The sequence below is a fragment of the Chrysochloris asiatica genome, unplaced genomic scaffold, assembly GCF_000296735.1.
Source record: "Chrysochloris asiatica unplaced genomic scaffold, ChrAsi1.0 scaffold00289, whole genome shotgun sequence".
Taxonomy (NCBI): Eukaryota; Metazoa; Chordata; class Mammalia; order Afrosoricida; family Chrysochloridae; genus Chrysochloris; species Chrysochloris asiatica.
The window spans coordinates 1145763-1164535 of record NW_006408807.1 but is presented as its reverse complement, the minus strand read 5'-3'; the positions used below and the strand labels follow the sequence as shown (position 1 = coordinate 1164535).

At 39.6% G+C, this 18773-nt stretch overlaps 1 protein-coding gene across 1 annotated transcript in view; it reads right to left on the bottom strand.

Moving 5' to 3' along the window:
- Nucleotides 1-18773, bottom strand: part of ERCC6 (excision repair cross-complementing rodent repair deficiency, complementation group 6) — a 127845-nt gene that overhangs the window by 73621 nt on the left and 35451 nt on the right. Inside the window, exon 5 of the mRNA XM_006874605.1 lies at nucleotides 4130-4258. Within this exon, the coding sequence (XP_006874667.1) occupies nucleotides 4130-4258 (129 nt within the window). The remainder of the gene's footprint in view (nucleotides 1-4129; nucleotides 4259-18773) is intronic.

Here is an 18773-nt window from a genome sequence, read left to right as displayed (position 1 = left end):
ACCAAAAACTATTTCATTTGACCTGTCCCCGTCCCCCTCACCCCGCCACTAAACTTTGTTTAGTAAGAGGGCAAGTCCAGCCCAGGTACAGCAACTGATGTCAAGCTGGGGCAGGTTGCTTTTGGGGAACGTGCCAGAAGCTGTGAGCAGCTGGTAGCCCAGGGCAGGGAAGGAAAGCTTTGTACCCTGAACCCTGAATCACCCTGGCCCAGTCACAACAGTTGCTAAGCCCCTTGTCCCATCTATAAACTTCAGTGACACCACAGGCCTAACCTAATGCCTAGAACATTGTGTAATAGAAGATCTGTATACTGTAAAATGCTGTGTTCTTGGTCTGCTGATTAGAAATGAGAATATCTGATTTTATCTCAAACTTAACTCGTTTGATTTCTTGACTGCTGCTTCCACGAGTGTTGATTGTGAATCCAAGCAAAAGGATGTCTTTGACGTTCATCTGTCCTCCATTTATCAAGATGTTAGTTACTGGTCTAGTGGTGAGGATTTTTGTTTTCTTTACACTGAAGCACAAGCCACAACAAAGGCTTTAGTCTTTGATCTTCATCAGTATGCATTTTAAGTCCTCTCTGCTTTTAGCAAACAACGTTTTATCATCTGCATATTACGGGTTGTTGATTAACTTTCCTCTAATCCTTATGCCACATTCTTCTTCATATAATTTAGCTTCTTGGATTATTTGTTCAAGGATGTAATATGGTAGTTATGTAATGATGTTTCCTGGAAGATGCTAATGATGTGAACCTTAAGGTCAGCAGTTCGAAACTACTAGCTGTTCTGCAGGAGAAAGATGAGGCTTTCTGCTCCCGCAAAGATTTACAGCCTCGGAAACCCTGTGCAGGGTCACTACAAGTCAGAGCAGACTCCACGGCACACAACAACAACATTTCCCATCAGATGTAAGCATCACCAAATAACCACAGGTAACTGGTATAACTTGGTTTTGTCACATTAGCCCAAGATTACATTTTCACAACTGTGGCTGAAAGTAAGATCAAAAGACTGAAATTTGTCATTTGATTGCTTAATTATGTAGAAGAACGCATTTGCTGGGCAAACTCTCAAGACAGAATTTAAAAAGTTAAACATTATCTTGCAGAAAATAGCACTTAAATAGATAATTGTACCTTCTGACTCCCTTGAGTACAACTATACTGTTAATTTAATTTTAGAGTGTAGTAAATACAGTAAAAATACATCTACAGTTTAAAATTAAATTGGTCTAGCTAATCACAAAAGAAAATTGCAGTCTCTAACAATCCCATTAATTTTTTTATACAACAGATGAAATAAGAAGTTTTAAAATACTTAAAGTATTTAAAACACTTGTTATAGAGACAAAAACAATAAAATAGTTTCCAGGAATTTGCAATTAAAACTAAATTTAAAAACACACATTATTAGTATTAACCTTTATAGAGTTAACACTGAACCTCATCTACTCTTAGTAAGCAAAGATTGGATCTATTAACTGTGAATTTTCTAGGCTAGAAAACCTGACATTTAAACAAAAATACACATTCAACTTGACTCTTGAGGATACTTGCCAAATCACTTACTACACATGTAGAAGTATCTTGTCCTCGTTAAATCAATTTAATCTATAATTTGGGTATTCTTTTTGCTAGTACAACACTGATACTATTTGGACTGTTCATTAATAAGCAATCACTTTAGAGAAGATGAAAAGAGTTGCCAATATATGTTGTCTTTATTTACCTTTAATAGTTAATTTTCATTTGGGAACAATAAATAAAGTAGCCACCTCTCAAGACTATAAAATGAATCATCGTCAAAAATTAGTGGTGCGATTCAAACTTGAATTTCTCGGCAGCTCTTCTGCTTTACTATAACAAGCCAACAAGTCACTTCGCATCTGTAGGAGTCAACGCTCCTACATGTCAAACTCACCGCCATCAAGTCTATTCTGACTCACAGCAACTGTGGACAGGGTTTCTGGGGCTTTATGGTAGCAGAAAGCTTCATCTTTCTCCTGCAGAGCAGCTGGTATGTTTGAACCGCCGTCTTCTTGGTTAACAGTTCAGTGGTTATCCTACAGCACCACCAGGGCTCCTTCCTATGTTTGTTGTTGTTGTGAAGTGCCGAGTCGGTTCCGACTCAGCAACCCTAGGTACAATAGAACAAAATGCCCTGCATCATCCTCACAATTGTTCTGTTTGAGCCCACTGCTGCAACCACTGTGTCAATCCATCTCGTTGGGGTCTTTGTTTGTTTTGCTGCTCCTCCATGATGTCCTTCCCCAGGGACTGGTCCCTCCTGATATGTCCAAAGTACAGGAGACACAGTCTCGTCATCTTCCAAGACAGACGGGTTCTTCTGGCAGTCCAATATTCTTTGCCAACACCATAATTCAACTGCATCAATTCTTCTACGATTTTCCCTTATTCTCTGTCTTACTTTTATATGCATATGAGGCTGGCTTGGGTTAGGCACACCTTAGATCACAAAATGACAGCTTTGCTCTTGAACACTTTAAAGAGATCTTATGTAGCAGATTTGCCTAATGCAATACGTGTCGTTTGATTTCTTGACTGCTGCTTCCATGAGTATTGGTTGTGAAGCTAAACAACTGAAGTCTCTGATGTCAATCTTTTCTCCATTTATCATGATGCTATTTATTGTTCCAATTGTGAGAATTTTTGTTTACTTTACACTGACGTGCAATCCATACTGAAGGCTGTAGTCTTTGTTCTTCACTAATCAGTAAGTATCTCAAGTCCTTCTATATGTTTAGTGGGATAAAATAGCTATCCTCCTCCACTTATTGCTCCCAACACAGAAAATTTTAAACTATAAAATCAACTCCCTCAGAGAAAATATTAAAGCACGCCATTTTTAAGTGCACATTTCATACCAACATAGGGCACGGATGACAGCTGAATACAGAAAGAAAGAAGTTTGCATCCTGCTCCCAATGACCAATTGATGGCCCAAAAAAAGAATAAAGCACTAGACTGCTAATTGCAAGGTTGGTGGTTCCCACCAACCAGCCACTCTTTGGAAACTATACCACGTTGCTCTGAGTCAGAACCCACTTGAAGGCACTTAACAACAAACATACTCAAATTTAAGGTTTCCTGAATTATCTTGTTAAGCAAATACTAGGAGAAATGACAATGAAAATGTGCCGCAGGGTTTACTTTCATCACTGCAGATGATTCATCAGCCGATGTTCATGGCAAACACACCACCTACCCAACAGCTTCCTGCTACCACGATGCTTCCCACTTTACTTAAGAAACTTAGTTTCAAACAGCAAATTAATATTGAAAGGGTTTGACTATATATATTTATATATATATATATATCCTTTTATGACATTAGAACATTTACATTAACTATTAGATAAACATTTGGCCAGCCCAAAAGTATTATGCTCTTGATGTTGTTAAGTGCCATTAAGTCGGTTCTCCCTCCAAGCAGCAACTCGTGGATTTGAACCTTGTGGTTTGCAGTCCAGTGTTTATCCTATAGTGCCATACAAGGGCTCCATTATACCTATGTTGTTGTTGTTAAATGCTGTTGAGTAGGTTCTGACTCAGAGTGACCCTGTCTAGGGTTTCTGAGAAGTGATGGGTGGGTCTGAACCGCTGAACTTGCAGTTCAATGCTTATCCTACAGCACCACACCAAGACTCCATTATACTGTTAGATACACTATAAAACAATTAAAAAATAATTTCGACAATTTATTTCCATAAAAGTGGATGATCTCCCCAATAGTAATTCTATTATTAAATCCATCCTATTAAATTAATCTTAAGGAATTAGAGGTTGATCCTTTAAAATTACTAAGATAACAATATAATGTAACACAGATGGCTTTTAAATGTGGTACTCAAAGTCAGCTGAAATAGGTCCATATAGATTCATCAGTTTACAAACATACCCAATATGCATTTTAATCAATTTATTATCATCTAATTTTAATGAACAGCATGTGGTTAAAATGTCATTTGACAGCATCTATTATTTGCAATAAACTGCTGCAAGTACCTTAAGGCCCACAGGTAACTACTGTGTAATTCCTAAAATATTAACTTGTACATAATGACTTGATGACAAACACAAAGGACAGCATATATGACACATACTTAAAGAGCTTTCTGAACAGGAAACCAGGCATTTTAAAACCTTCGTCAAATTCAGCATCGCTGTCCTCAGAATTGTTTTCTAGGTTTAGGCACTTCTCTTTGTCTTGCAGTCTCAGTTTATTCCATCTCCTACATGAAAATTAAAATGTTTCAATTATGTTGATTTAAAAAAGATTAAAACACATACTTTTAAATAACATACAAGAAAAAAGAGGCAAAACAGATTGTCTTTTAGGTGTCTACTGCCAACATTAACCGAAACACTGATACTCAAAGAAAAACCATTCATTTAATCTTTTCCTTCCTTTTCAATTCTTCTTTGAATCATTATGGCTGCTCTAGAAATATTTCTGTAAGGCCTCATTTCATTAACAAAACTACTTGCTTTTCTTCTGGTAAACCCTAAGAGAAAATTTCTGAGCTAGTTCTGAAGATATTTAAGCTGAATTCTAGAAATGATGCAGTAAATATTTTAATCTAACTAAATATCTCCAAAATGGCAAAAGCACAAACAAGAAATAAAAACAAAAAACAAATGTATTTTTAATCACTGTTTCTGTGTCAAAGAGATGATAGTCATAGAATAAAGTAGCATAATAATGTAGTCAAAGTTACTACAGTTGGGATTCACATACTAATTACCATAATAGGTGGAGGCTGAGGGGCTGTGGAGCGCAATACAAAACTAATGATCATTATGCCACTTAGAAAAAAATGTTCCGTGAACAAGGGGTAAGTTATGAATTCAACAATTTAATGCTTTTCAGATATAAAATAAGATGAACATTTATATTTCAGAAGGCTAACACCATACAATTTTAGCAGAAGAATTACAGTTATTTAAAGATCGGAAAACTTAGCAATAGCCAAGATCACTGACAAAGCATAGCCATTTACCTGGAGTAATTCTGCAGGCATACAGATAGGCTTATGGTACCATGATTTAAAAAAAAAAAAAAAAATCACAAAAGTCAATATAGCCTCATCCTTTTAACTTTCAAAATAAAAAGATGACTTTTTGCATGCAACTGACACTGAATTTCACAAAAAGGCAGAACTGAACCAAAATAATACAGGCCAATACCTTCAAAATAAATGTTTCAGAGGAGGGGAATGAGAGCAGCTACGAATGTAATGAGGCATTTATCTGCCACTGACTATGCAGAATAACACTATCTGAGGGAAAGCAAAAGGGTAATACGGAAATAAACCACAGGCTATCCCATTAGAGGAGTCCTGGTGTGGTGCTGCGGGTTAACGCACTGGACTACAAAGTAGGTATGAATCGCAAGGTTGGCGGTTCAAGCTCTGCAGCCGCTCTTTGGAAACCCTCTACAGCGTAGCTATGACTCTTAACAACAACAGCAGCCCCATCAGAGAGATGGTTGAAATTGATCCTCCAATCAATTCTTGCCTTGTTAGAAATTTCAACTCATTCAAAGAATAAAACAAAAAAGGGCTGCAATTTAATTATGATCAGCAAGGAAGAATTAGTTGATGATCTACAACAGTATTCAAGGGTAGGAAGAGAACTAAAAATCAGATCACTGGAGCACTCATTGCTGGTATTTCCAGAGCAAAGAGCAAATGAAACGGGAATTATATGGCCAAGTATAAGCAAATATATTGGTACCATAGAAATACACAGTTTAACATGTACCACTCTTTTTACGTAAAAATTTTAATCACCTTTCTGCATTTAACTTTCAATGGCATTTTTTTCTCTTTTATTTTTCTTCCTGGAACACTGTTGTTGCGTGCCATCCAGTCGGTTCTGACCCATAGCGTGGCTGGTGGATTTGAACCACTGACCTTATGGTTTTCATACAGAGCCACACCCTGAACATTATTACCCCCATGCAACTGATGACTACAGCACACTTCTAGGTGGCTATAGGAGTCATGGTGCAGTGCTACAGGATAATCACCAGACTGAAACCACAAGGTCAGTAGTTCAAACTCTACCAGCTGCTCCTTGGAAACCCTACACAAGGAGTCAGAACCACCAGCAATAAGGTGGTTATAGCAATCTTTGCTTAAGTTCTAGTTTTATGCTACCCACAAATTTAGTTAAGTACAATGGTATAAAGAAGTGGCTCTCAATTGGCACAATTCTGACACACAGCGCCACCCCAAAAAAACCCCAGGGCATTTGGCCATATCTGGAGACATTACTGGTTGTCACAATTTTAAGGGTAGAGGCCAGGATAATGCTAAACATCCTTCAATAGAAAAATGAGTCCTTCCCACTCCAAGGAATCACAGTCTCAAATGTCAATAGTGTCAAAGCTGAGAAGTACAGCTACCCCTTACTATCAGAAGTCAGAAACAAAAAAGAATGAATATACATTTTTCTGGTAATCGGAATTTTTGTTACTGGCTCTCTGAAATCCAGGAAGCAAGAAGTTTCAGATAATTAGGTAGTTTTCAGTATCTAAATTCTGACTCCCAAAATTTAGAACGAAACATATTTGCATTCAGCAAATCTGTAAATCACAGAAAACTTGAAGAATATAAAAAATTATTGACTATTTTACGTATTAAATGCTATATGACAGCTACTTCCTAAAACTTAATCAGTAAATCTTCATGGCTGCCCAATTTCCCAAACACATCACTCTGTATTAACCTGGTTTCACCTTTCTCCTTCCCATTTCCCTTCCTCCTGTAACACACTGGCGCTATGTTATCCACAGAACCCAACGCCTAGGAAACCACATCAGCCACTACACAAATGATTGCATTCTAGAGTTTACCACTCCTTAAAGAAAGATAAAAGAACTGACCATTTAGTTAAGCTAAAGGATGATTAAAGGTGGGGGGGGGAAACCATTATTGCCTATAAGGTATGTGAATTATTGTAAAGACAAATTACTCCAACAGAATTATATACACATATTAAAAACAGAAAACATCAAGGTTATAAAACCACACACATCTGTGGTTCAAGCTAAAAGTGATTCTTGTACCAGAAAGCAGTAATTCATTCCTCAAGTGGCTTGTGGCCAAAATGTACCAGATTGTCTGAATACTGTCCACTGAGAAAGGGTTCAGCACAAAGCTGCTGGTCAACAAAAATACAATATGATACACTATGGAGCTGAGGAGAGTGTGTGCATTGGCACACTGGGAGAGACAATGCTTTCCCCATCCTAGACTCAGCTGAGGACTTTCAGGGTTAGCTGCTGCAAAAGACCTCTTATTTTAAGTGTTTAAGAAAAAAGATGGCTACAGTGGGCCTGACCCAAGCCATGGTATTTTCAACTGTGTAGTGGTTACAAATCGGGCTGCAAACCGCAAGGTCAGCAGTTCAAAACTACCAGCTGGTCCACAGGAGAAGGACGAGGCATTCTGCTCCCGTAAAGATTTAAAGTCTCGGAAACCCTGTACAGGGTCGCTATGAGTCGGAAACGACTCCACAGCACATAACAACAACATATACATACACCTGCTGGACAATAAACAAGGAAGACCGCAGAAGAATTGATGTGTTTAAATGATGGCACTGTTGAAGTTACCATGGACAAACAAATCTGTCTTGGAAGAAGTACAGCCAGAATGTTCCTTAGAAGCTCTTGACAACCTGTTCTTTGAACACATTATGAGGAGGGAACAGTCCCTGGAGAAGGACAGCAAAAAATAGGAAGACTCCTAAGAAGATGAACTGACACAGTGGCTGCGACGATGAGCTCAAACGTAACAATTGTAAGAACGGTATAGGACTGAGCAGTGTTTCGTTCTGTTGTGCACAGGATCTCAATGAATCAGAACCAATGCAAAGGCACCTAACAACAGCTCTTGAAGTGTCTCCAGCTTGTCCTGCAACAAGGCAAGCGAGTTTTCTGTCTCTCCAGAAGATGTCCAAGGAGACTACAGGATAGATATAAACTGCACCTGACACATGCAATAAAGACAAACCAAAGCACAGCACCTGGGCTCAGACAGTCCGGAATCAAATCCTGACTGCAAGTTAGGAGCTGTTTAACCCCAGCAAGTGATGTGACCTCTTGAGTGCCTTGTTTCCTCAACTGTGAAATGAGAGCACCCACCTCACTGGGTTTTGGGGAGAATGAATATGGGACCACATGTGCATATGGTAAGTGCTTGATGAGTATATGGTTAGATATAATCATCTATTTATGTTATTATGAACAGTGTTATTAAACCCTCACAGAAATCCTGTAGCCAGTGTTGTCACCATGGCCAGTCAGAGCTAGAAAAGAGGGACTATGTCTCATACAAACTGACTGTGAGAGTACAAGGCACCAGAGAGGTTTGAGAGACCTACCTGAACAGACACATTTAAACAAAAACTACTATAATTTATTAAATGGATTTCAATCCATTATGTACAATGGGTACAATATGATCAATAAGAGAGACATCTAGCCTACAGAAGGTACCTGCTAGCTAGAATATGGAAATTGTAAAATTCTATAACAAATTTGTAAACAGGTGGTTGTGGTGGCGGTGGTGTGCCGTGGAGTCGATTCTAACTCACAGTGACCCTGTATAGGGTTTCTGAAGCTGTAAATCTTTACAGGAGCAGAAAGCCTCATCTTTCTCTCATGCAACAGCTGGTAGTTTCAAACTGCTGACCGTGAGGTTAGCAGCCTGACTCATAACCACTATGCTACCAGCGCTCCTTTGTAAATAGTTAACGGTCAAAAACTGAAGTTTAGCCAGTAGCAAAAACTAGATATAAAATGATTTAAAATTGATTAGGTGTGGGGCCAAAGTTAAGAACTGACAAAACAGAAATGGTCCTAAAATGGCTAAATTCTGTTATTTCAATAAATAAACCAAATAAGTTATTTAACAGGGCAGAAGGCAGTTAATAGTCAATATTTACATTTTTAGGAAAGAAAAAACTTTAAACATGTTTTCCACCCTCTCATTTTACAAAATCACATATGTAATAGTCACAGCTGCAACCAAATAAAACAAAGAAGGCCTGGTGTTCACTGGCAGTTGTTCTAACTCCTCCAACTACTGCCATATCTAGCCCACTGCCGACTCCACTGGCAGCCACTTAGAAGAGTAGCAAGTAATAAACATAAAACTTGTAACTCAAATCGGATGCAGGCAGAGAAAACACTTCCTGGCTTTCCTACAATCCCGCAGGAATGGAAACCTGGCCCAGGCTGTGAGGCCTGGGGCTGATTTTGCAATAAAGATCTGTCAGAAGCAACTTGGATTCAGGGCCAGACAGCTAGAAGCACACACAGCACAACCAGTTGAACTGCAGCAGGGACAACACTTCCTCCAGCTGTAACCTACTGGGGAGCCTTGTCAAGGAATACTAAGGTAGACCCGAGAGCCAGTTACTGTCATTTATAGTTCAGTTATTTTAGGAGAATCTCCAGCATTCCAAGTTCAAAATACATAAGCAGAAACACATGGCTAGTTACTATTAAGCCTCATCTGTGACTTTCCCATTTCTGTGTATTTGGAGCCCCCAATCCACACATCCACATACCTCAGGGCCCTCAAGTCTCCACACAATCAGCATCTCTGACCAGCAAGGAAAGCTTCTCTGACCAGCTCAGAGAATGAGGCATCCTGTCCCCCAAGTAGCCTCCTACTTCCTGACACCTGGGGGATTGCCTGGGATTTCTACAAATCACTCTTCAAGTATTAGCATGTTTTAAAATGGGAGTCACTTGAGAAAAAAAACTGACTTAACCATTCTGATATCTCTACAAGTTAATATAATGCCTGCTCCATGACAGATACACATTAAAGTCTGAATAAATGAATGAAGTTCAAAGCTAAGCTGGCAATAGGAAGCCACCAGGGACAGAATAACATGGGTCAAAAGTGGGCCACCCAGAACAGAGTTCTGAAAAGTCCCTCACTATCTCACAGTTTACTTACTGTTGAATTTCTCTATTTCTTTACCCAAACGATTTATACTCTATGCCAAACTCACTGCCATCAAATCAATTCCAATGCATAGCAATCCTGTATAGGGGTTCCCAGGTTATAAACCTTAACCAGAGCAGAAAGCTTCATCTGTCTCCAGAGGAGTGACTGGTGGGTTTCAACAGCCAACCCTGTGGTTAGCAGTCCAATGCTTATCCTATAGCACCAGAGACATCATTTAAATCATGCTGTTGTTAAGTACTGATGAGTCAATTCTGACCCATAGCAATCCTGTATAGGGGTTCCAAGGAGGAGCTGGTGAGCTTGAACTGCCTACCTTACGGTTCAAACTGACTTTGCAGTTCAGCACATTAACCCACAGCGCCACACCAGAACGCCTACCTATATCCAGTGAATAAACATGGTTAAAGTCTACTCCAAAGAATGACCCACTGCAAATAGTAATTGCAAATAGAGTCTACTCTAAGACAAAATATAAGGAGGCCTACATTTGGGAACAAATTTCTCCAAGGGCGAACTAAGAATTACTGGACCGAAAAATTAAACTTGTGAAAGAATTCCTCTTACGACAGAAGAAAATGGAAATTTAGCTACCCCTGGTGTGGAAGACTTGAGAAGCTAGGGCAAGATGGCACAGTAGGCAGATACACTGAGCCAACCTTCTGAAACAAAGACATAGGAAACCAAATGAAATAAATACAGATGGTGATCCTAGAACACTGAGCATCAGGGGCTAGGACAGAGGTGAACTGAGTGCTGACTGGAAGAGGAAGCTGAGTAGGTGCAGCCAGCCAGAGAAGAAAAACAGGTGTGGATTACAAGTTGGGCTACTAACTTCAAGGCCAGCAGTTCAAAACCACCAGCTGCTCTACAGAAGAAAGATACCGCTTTCAGCTCCTGTCAAGATTTATAGCTTTGGAAACCTATACAGCAGCAGTGGGATGGCATGGAGTGGCACGGCCATCTTGGACTTTTGTGAGCAGTTGGCAATACAGCAGCCTGGAGGCACAGGATACAAGCAGAGGTTGGTGGCAAGGGAGTACAGTTCTCCCTTGTTCCCATGCCCTCCTGCTGGTCAGGGGCCAGGCATTGCCCTTGACAGCCCAGCGCCAGTAGGACCCCCCCACTGTGCAGACTCTGATCTTCCTGGCGCCCCTACTTCTAGAGGCACATGATCCTGCCCCTGAACTACACTACACAAACAGTGAACAAAGAATTAGCTGCATTCATACTTTCTGTCTATCACATCCACCTGGAGACAAATATAAATACACCACACCGCCACAAGGTCTCACAGTTTACACAAAGAAGCAAGACACAGTGCCTCAAACAAGTGACTAAAATAGAGTAAGAAAATATAATGCCAGAAACGGTATCAGAATCCAGAAGAATGCTAATAAGGGAACTAACTTCACTGGATTAAAAGCATGATGGAGAAAGACTGCAGATGAAATCAAGGAAAACAAAGACAAAACTTTACAAGAATTCAGGAAACAAACTGACAAAATAAATAAGAATCATGCAAAAACAGCAATCAGAAAGCCAGAAGATTAACACTAAGACTTCAGAAATGGATAATGCACTGAAAGGACAAAGAAGCTGAACTAGTGAGCTTGAAGGAAAAAAATCTCTCAATATTCATCTGCTAGAGCAGGGGTGGGGAATATCCAGCGCACGGGGCATATGATGGTGGCGGTGGTTATATGCCCCGTGGAGTCGGTTCCGACTTATAGCGACCCTGTACAGGGTTCTGAAGCTGTAAATCTTTACGGGAGCAGAAAGCCTCATCTTTCCAAAACGGGTCGTATAAGGCCTGCAAAATCCTTTGGTCTGACCCTGCCAAGGCAACTGCAGTTCCAGCCATTACATTGTTGTTGTTGTTAAGTGCTGTCGAGTCAGTTCCAACCCATAGCAACCCTGTATAGGGTTTCTGAGGAGCCACTGGTGAGCCTGAACCTCCAACCTTGCAGTTCAAACGGCTTTGCAATCTGGTGCATTAACTCACAGTGCCACACCAAGACTCCAGCCATTACATTGTTAAGTGCCGTTGAGTCAGTTTTGACCCATAGCGACCCTGTACAGGGTTTCCGAGGGTGTAAATCTTTACGGGAGTAGAAAGCCTCATCTTTCTCCCGCGGAGCGGCTGGTAGTTTCGAACCGCTGACCTTAAGGTTCACAGCCCGATTCGTAACCACTACATTACATTAGGGGTGAGTTAATTAAATGTTTGACCAAATATAGCAGGCAAATTTTATGTTGATAATTCTGAATGGCCCTGGAATGATGTTACAAATTTTGGCAGAAAAAAGGTTCCCCACCCCTGTACTAGAGGAACAATCAGAAAAATCAACAAAAAACCCCAAAGAAAACCTAAGATTTATGTAGAACACTATCAAGAGGAATGAACTTATCTGTTATTGGCATTCCAGAACATAAAGAAACTAAAAAACTCCATAGAGAATAGTGTCCAAAAATTGTTGGGAGTAAAACGTTCCTAACATCATTAAAGAACAAGAAGATAGGCATTCATTGAAGCTGAACAAACTCCAAATAGGATAGAACTCAAAAGAAAAACACCAAGACATCATAATCAAACTTTACAAAACCAAAAACAAGAAAATGACTCCTGAGGCCAGCTCAGGACAACGGAAAATTCCCTACAAAGAAGAAAACTAAGCTCTGGTTTCTCAGCAGAACCCATACAGACAAGAAGACAGACTCTGAAAGAAAAAAAATTGCCAACCAAGAATAATATATCCATCAAAACTGCCCATCAAATATGATAACGGTTGTTGTTGTTGTTAAGTGCCATCGAGTCGGGTCCGACCCATAGCGACCCTGTACAGGGTTTCCGAGGGTGTAAATCTTTACGGTATCAGGTCATTTTTCAGATAAACAGAAACTAAAAGAATTCTCAAAACCAGACCAACCTTACAAAACACAGTAAAGGCATTCTTTGGACAGAGAAGCAACAACAGCAGAAAACCACCTAAGACTAACAGACATGAGCCTGTCACCTAGACAAACCCAGATTTAGAAGTCTATAAAGTAAGTCAGACCTCCAAAACTGAAAACAGAGAACCAGAGATACAGTTGTAAAAACAACATACATAATATATATATATATACAGAACTTCTAAATTAAGAGGAAACCAAGTAGATTTCATGAAAAAATAAAATAAATAATTCTAATCAAATTTTGTCTTTAAAAATGTCAGTGCATTCTCTTTTCAGCTTCCCTCTCCCTAGTTTTTTTGAAGTGTTCCTTTTGTCCCTTCCTTTTATTTTCTCTTATTTTTCTCTGCTATAACTCCATTTTCCTGTCTCTCCTGTCTCTTTTATTATGTTCTTTTTTTCTAGTTGCTACCTGTTTTGATTTATTTTGTTTCTTGTTTGTTTTTTATGCTTTGTTTTCTTGTGTGTGTATGTGGCGGGCAAGAGGAACATCCTCTTTTCCATCCAACAGGAGATGGTAACCGTGCCCATCCAGCCCAGCCACAACCAGATCCTCTCAGCTCCACCCAGTGGGCACGAGCCAATACTAGTTCCGATACCACCTGATCAATGATAGCAGCCAACACCAGCCAAACCCACTCTGAACTGAGGATCATGAAGTACACACGATTCCATTCTCTAACTACACTCACAGGAGACAACTGATAAGATCAAATCAACATGCAATCATAAACTAAATACAAATACAACACCACCACAATGCCCCAGAAACAAGAGACAATTTTACTTCACAGGAAGAAAGGAGAGAATGGGTCAAACAAAGATGCAGAGTGAGAAAACGTTTCTGAGGAAGAAAAGGCAAAGGAACTAAGTGAAAAAGAATTCAAAAGAATGTTATTTAGGTACCTTCAAAGGACTGACCAAACCATCAAGAAAAGCAAGAACACAGAAAAAACTAGAAGAATTCAAAAAAAAACACTACAAGACCAAACTGACATAAATAAATGCTAATTTTGAATTAATACAAAATATACAATTAGAAGGAGTCCTGGTGTGGTGATATGGGTTAATGCGCCAGACTGCAAAGCTGTTTGAACTGCAAGGTCAGCAGTTTAAGCTCACCAGCTGCTCCTCGGAAACTCTATACAGGGTCGCTATGGGTCGGAACCAACTCAACAGCACTTAACAACAACATACAATTAGAAATCCATAAGATTAATACTAACATTTCCGAAATTGATAATATATGGAAAGGGCAAAGGAGTAGACTTGAAGCAATGGAAGCCCAAATTAGTGAGCTTAAAGATAAATCTCTCAATACTAGTATGCTAAGAAGAGTTCTGGTAGCGTAGTGGTTACGAATCGGGCTGCGAACCTTAAGGTCAGCGGTTCGAAACTACCAGCCACTCCGCGGGAGAAAGATGAGGCTTTCTACTCCCGTAAAGATTTACACCCTCGGAAACCCTGTACAGGGTCGCTATGGGTCGGAACCGACTCGACGGCACTTAACAACAACAACAACAACAAGAAGAGCAATCAGGAAAGAATGAAAAAATCCAAAGAAAGTCTAAGAGTAAAGTGGTACACCATGAAGAGGAACAATTTATGGGTGATTGGAATTCCAGAATAGGAACAGATAATAAAAAGCACTGAGAAAACTGTCGAAGAGTATTGGAAGAAAGCTTCCCTAACATCATGAAAGATGAGAAGATAAGCATACAAGAGGCTCGAATCCCAAACAGGATATATCCCAAAAGAATCACCAAGATGAATCATAATCAAACTTTCCAAAACCAAAGACAAGGTAAGAATCCTGAGAGCAGCTTGGGAAAAATGAAAAGGAGAACTAGTAAGACTGAGCTCTGATTTCTCAGCAGAAACCATGTAGACAAGAAGGCAATGGGATGACATATACAAAACTCTGAAAGAAAAAAACCTGCCAATCAAGAATCCTATACCCAGCAAAACTGTTCCTCAAACACAACAGTGAAATTAAGACATTTCCAGATACACAGAAATGAAAGGAATTTGTATTAACCACAACAACTTGACACAAAATACTAAAGGGTGCTCTTTGGACTGAGACCCAATACCAGCAGACAATAGCATCCATGACAACACCACCCAGAACTCAATCCAGGTATGTTGTAGTTAAGTGCTGTTAAGTTGGTTCCCACTCAGAGACCCTGTACAAGGTTTCTAAGGAGCAGCTGGTAATTCTGAACTGCTGAGCTTGCAGTTCAAACGACTCCTTGTGGTCCAGCGCATTATCCCGCAGTGCCAGATACAGAAGTATTTAAAGTAAAACAACTTACAAGATGGAAAACAGGGAACCAAAGGTATTAATTTATAATGAAGTCAACTACAGAGTAAAAAGAGGGAACAGTGTAGGTACAGAACTTTCAAATCATGAGGAAGTCAAGTAGGTTTCAAGATAAAACACATGGTTTTAAAAAGGGGGAAAGTTAATAAATTGCCTGGTAACCTCAAAGAAAATGAATATAGCTTAACACCAAAACAAAAAAGAAGAAAATCAGAAAGATTTAGTGAACATGAACACAACAAAAATGCAAATAAAAAGAAAACCCACAAGCAAAATGAACTCAGCACAGAAAACGATGTGGAACAAAGAAAGAGAAGCACCACAAAACACACATCAGCAAAATGACAGCAATCAATTAATAACTACTGATAATTACACTAACTGTAAATAGACATAAACACAATTGAATATAACAGAACACTGAAGAATAGCAATGAATCTGAGAAACACATCACAACATGGATGAACCTTGATGTCTTTATGCTGAGTGAAATTAGTCAATCACAAAAGGACAAATACTGTATTAAACCACTGCTATAAAAAGTTAAGAAAAGGTTTGCTTGATAAAAGAAACATTCTATGCTGGTTACTGGGGGCGGGAGGATTATTCATGGGCTAGAGGGTCAACATAGGTGACAGGGCAGGCAACATACAACAAAAGGAAGGTTGGCAGTGGAAGGATGAAGACAGTGGGAGACACAGGGAGGAATGAAAGAGTTAAACTGATAATTATAAGCATTGTAATGAAGCAAAGTACACGATTTGTTGAATGTAATACTGATGATCTGCTCTGTAAACCTGCACTCAATTCACAATAAAAAGTTAAAAAACAATGTTTAGTGCAAAAGATTATAAAGGAAAAGATTACCTTCATTTTTGTACAATAAAATGATTCCTTTCCCACCTCAGTACTGTGCAGTCCAAGTCAAAAGCTACCCTTCACTGTTGTTGTTAAGTGCCATCAAGTTGGTTCCAACTCATAGTGTCTAACTTGCTACATTGAGACACCAGGTGTTTCACTTTTCTTACCTGTCTTTTTATAGTCTATCTCGGTCAAGTTAATTGGCACATCCTAGCAGCTGAAACCCCGTCAGATAGGGCCCAGGCCTCAAGGAGTAAATTAAGACTGATGCCAACAATTATGCAATGGAGTTGAGAAGAAGTATGCACAGAAAAATAAGTAGAATTAGGCAGCATTTGAATCTTAGCTTTTGTCATTTAAATAAAGTAAACATGCTCTCTAAGAAAACATCTTTAAGAGAGCAACTTTTTCTTCAGTCTTTAAAATGAAGATTCCTAGAAGAAGAAAAAAATGAAGACAGGCTTATTTTTTGAGGAAACAATTAACTCCCAGCAATTGGTAAGAACAATCTTCAAATCATGTATTTGAGTTTCTGGATCAAATCTAGATTTAAACTTTTAGTAGATTCAATGTTCAAAAACAAAACTGTTTGGGTTTATAAGAGTATAAAGCAAATCAAGTTCTACACTATAATTTGGCCTTTGTTTATGTATAGCCTCAAGGTCCTAAATCTCCACGGAGACCAGGATGCAATGAAGACAATAGCTTTTCCAACTTTTCCAGTCTCATCTGCCTCTTCCCTTGGTCTTACTCCTCCTGAGAGTTTGACCTGCTAACGAGGCAGAGCTGGGATCTGAACCCAGCACCAGCCAAATCAAGGAGACAATAGCAACGCAAATGGGGTCAGGAGCTAGCTCTAGGCAAAGGGAAGAGTTTCCAGGAAGAATATCATGTGGAGACAGAGAGGTTCCAAATTTCCAAATCCACTACTCTCTTTCTTTAACATTGATTCTAGTTATCTTGAGCTCTCGCAGTGTTTGAATATACTGACAGCTCATGCGGGAGGGCACTGAAGACTTACTTGTCCAGAGGATTCATCCTTGCAGACTACTAGAAGATATTCTGTAACATTTATAACAAATAAAGTCCTCATCAGTCCTTTTTATCCAAGTTATTCATATAAAACACAGAGAGAACATATAGGATAAAAAACGGATTAAAAAACAGTTATAACAGGCATTATGATTAAAGATCCAGACGACACAAGTCCATGAGGCAAATTCTACTCATTCTCACTAGACTTGCCATCTAAACTAGAACACTCCCTTACCAATCTCCCCAAATCTCAACCAACTCCCAAGTACCAGGCTCAGCTTTCAGTCTTAGTTTCCACTCCATGGAGGTGGCCATGTGTTGATATTTGGCACCACCTGGTGGTCACACCTAGATACTAGCCGTTCCACACAACTCAAATGAAAGGACACTGACCTTTTACACAACTGTGTACTAGTTTCAAGTAGGATAAGCAGTGAACTGCTAACTGCAAGGTCAGCAGCTGAACTCTAATAGGCACTCAGAATCCTACAGATGATCACTATGAGTTGAAATCAACTCAAAGGCAGGAGGTTTGATTTGGCTGGTGGTGGTGGTGGTGGTTATGTGCCGTGGAGTCGGTTCCAACTCATAGTGACCCAGTACAAGGTTTCTGAGGCTGCAAATCTTTACAGGAGCAGAAAGCCTCATCTTTCTCCTGAGGGACAACTGGTAGTTTCGAACTGCTGTCCCTGAGGTTAGCAGCCCGATTCATAACCACTACGCTACCAGAGCTCCTTGATTTGGCTGGTACTGGGTTCAAATCCCAGCTCTGCCTCGTTAGCAGGTCTAACTCTCGAGTTGTAAGACCAAGGGAATAGGCAAGTGAGACTGTGGAAAAGTTGATTAACTTCTCCAAACCTCATATAATTGAGAACTGTCTCATACTAATAATATTGATATTATAGGGTAGTTGTGAGAATTTAATTTTGAAGACAAAATGTGTATGCTTTTTTTTTTTACTGTTACATGTAGTGCCATAGGATAAGCATTGGACCACAGGTCAGTTAGAACTGCAGGTCAGTGGTTCAAACTCACCAGCTGTTCTCTGAAACCCTATACAGGGTCGCTATGAGTCGGAACTGACTTGACAGCACTTAACAACAGCAACAACATAGCTATGCATAGGTATGCATGCATAAGACCAAAGAATGGAAGCAAATGTAGAAAATAAACAATAAAAGGTAAAAGAGCAGGTAGTGTGCCCATCAACTGAAGAATGGATAAACAAACTGTGGTACGTACACACAATGGAATACTATGCTACCTTGAAGAACAACAAGGAAGCTGCAAGCCACCGCATAACATGGATGAACCTTGAGGGCATTATGTTGAGTGAAATTAGTCAGTCACAAAAAGAGAAATACTGCATAGGACCACTACTGTAAAAGACTAAGGGAAAGAACCCATACTAAAGAGGCGAAGGGGGAATTCTTTTTGTTGATTATTGGGATGTTGGGGGTGGCTGAGGGGAGGGAGGGGAAGGTGGAGCACAGGGCAGGGATTAGACACAGGATAGTTTGGGTGCTACGGAGGGGGCAATATACAAGTAGGGAGAGGGGAATGGAAGAACAAAGCAGATGGGA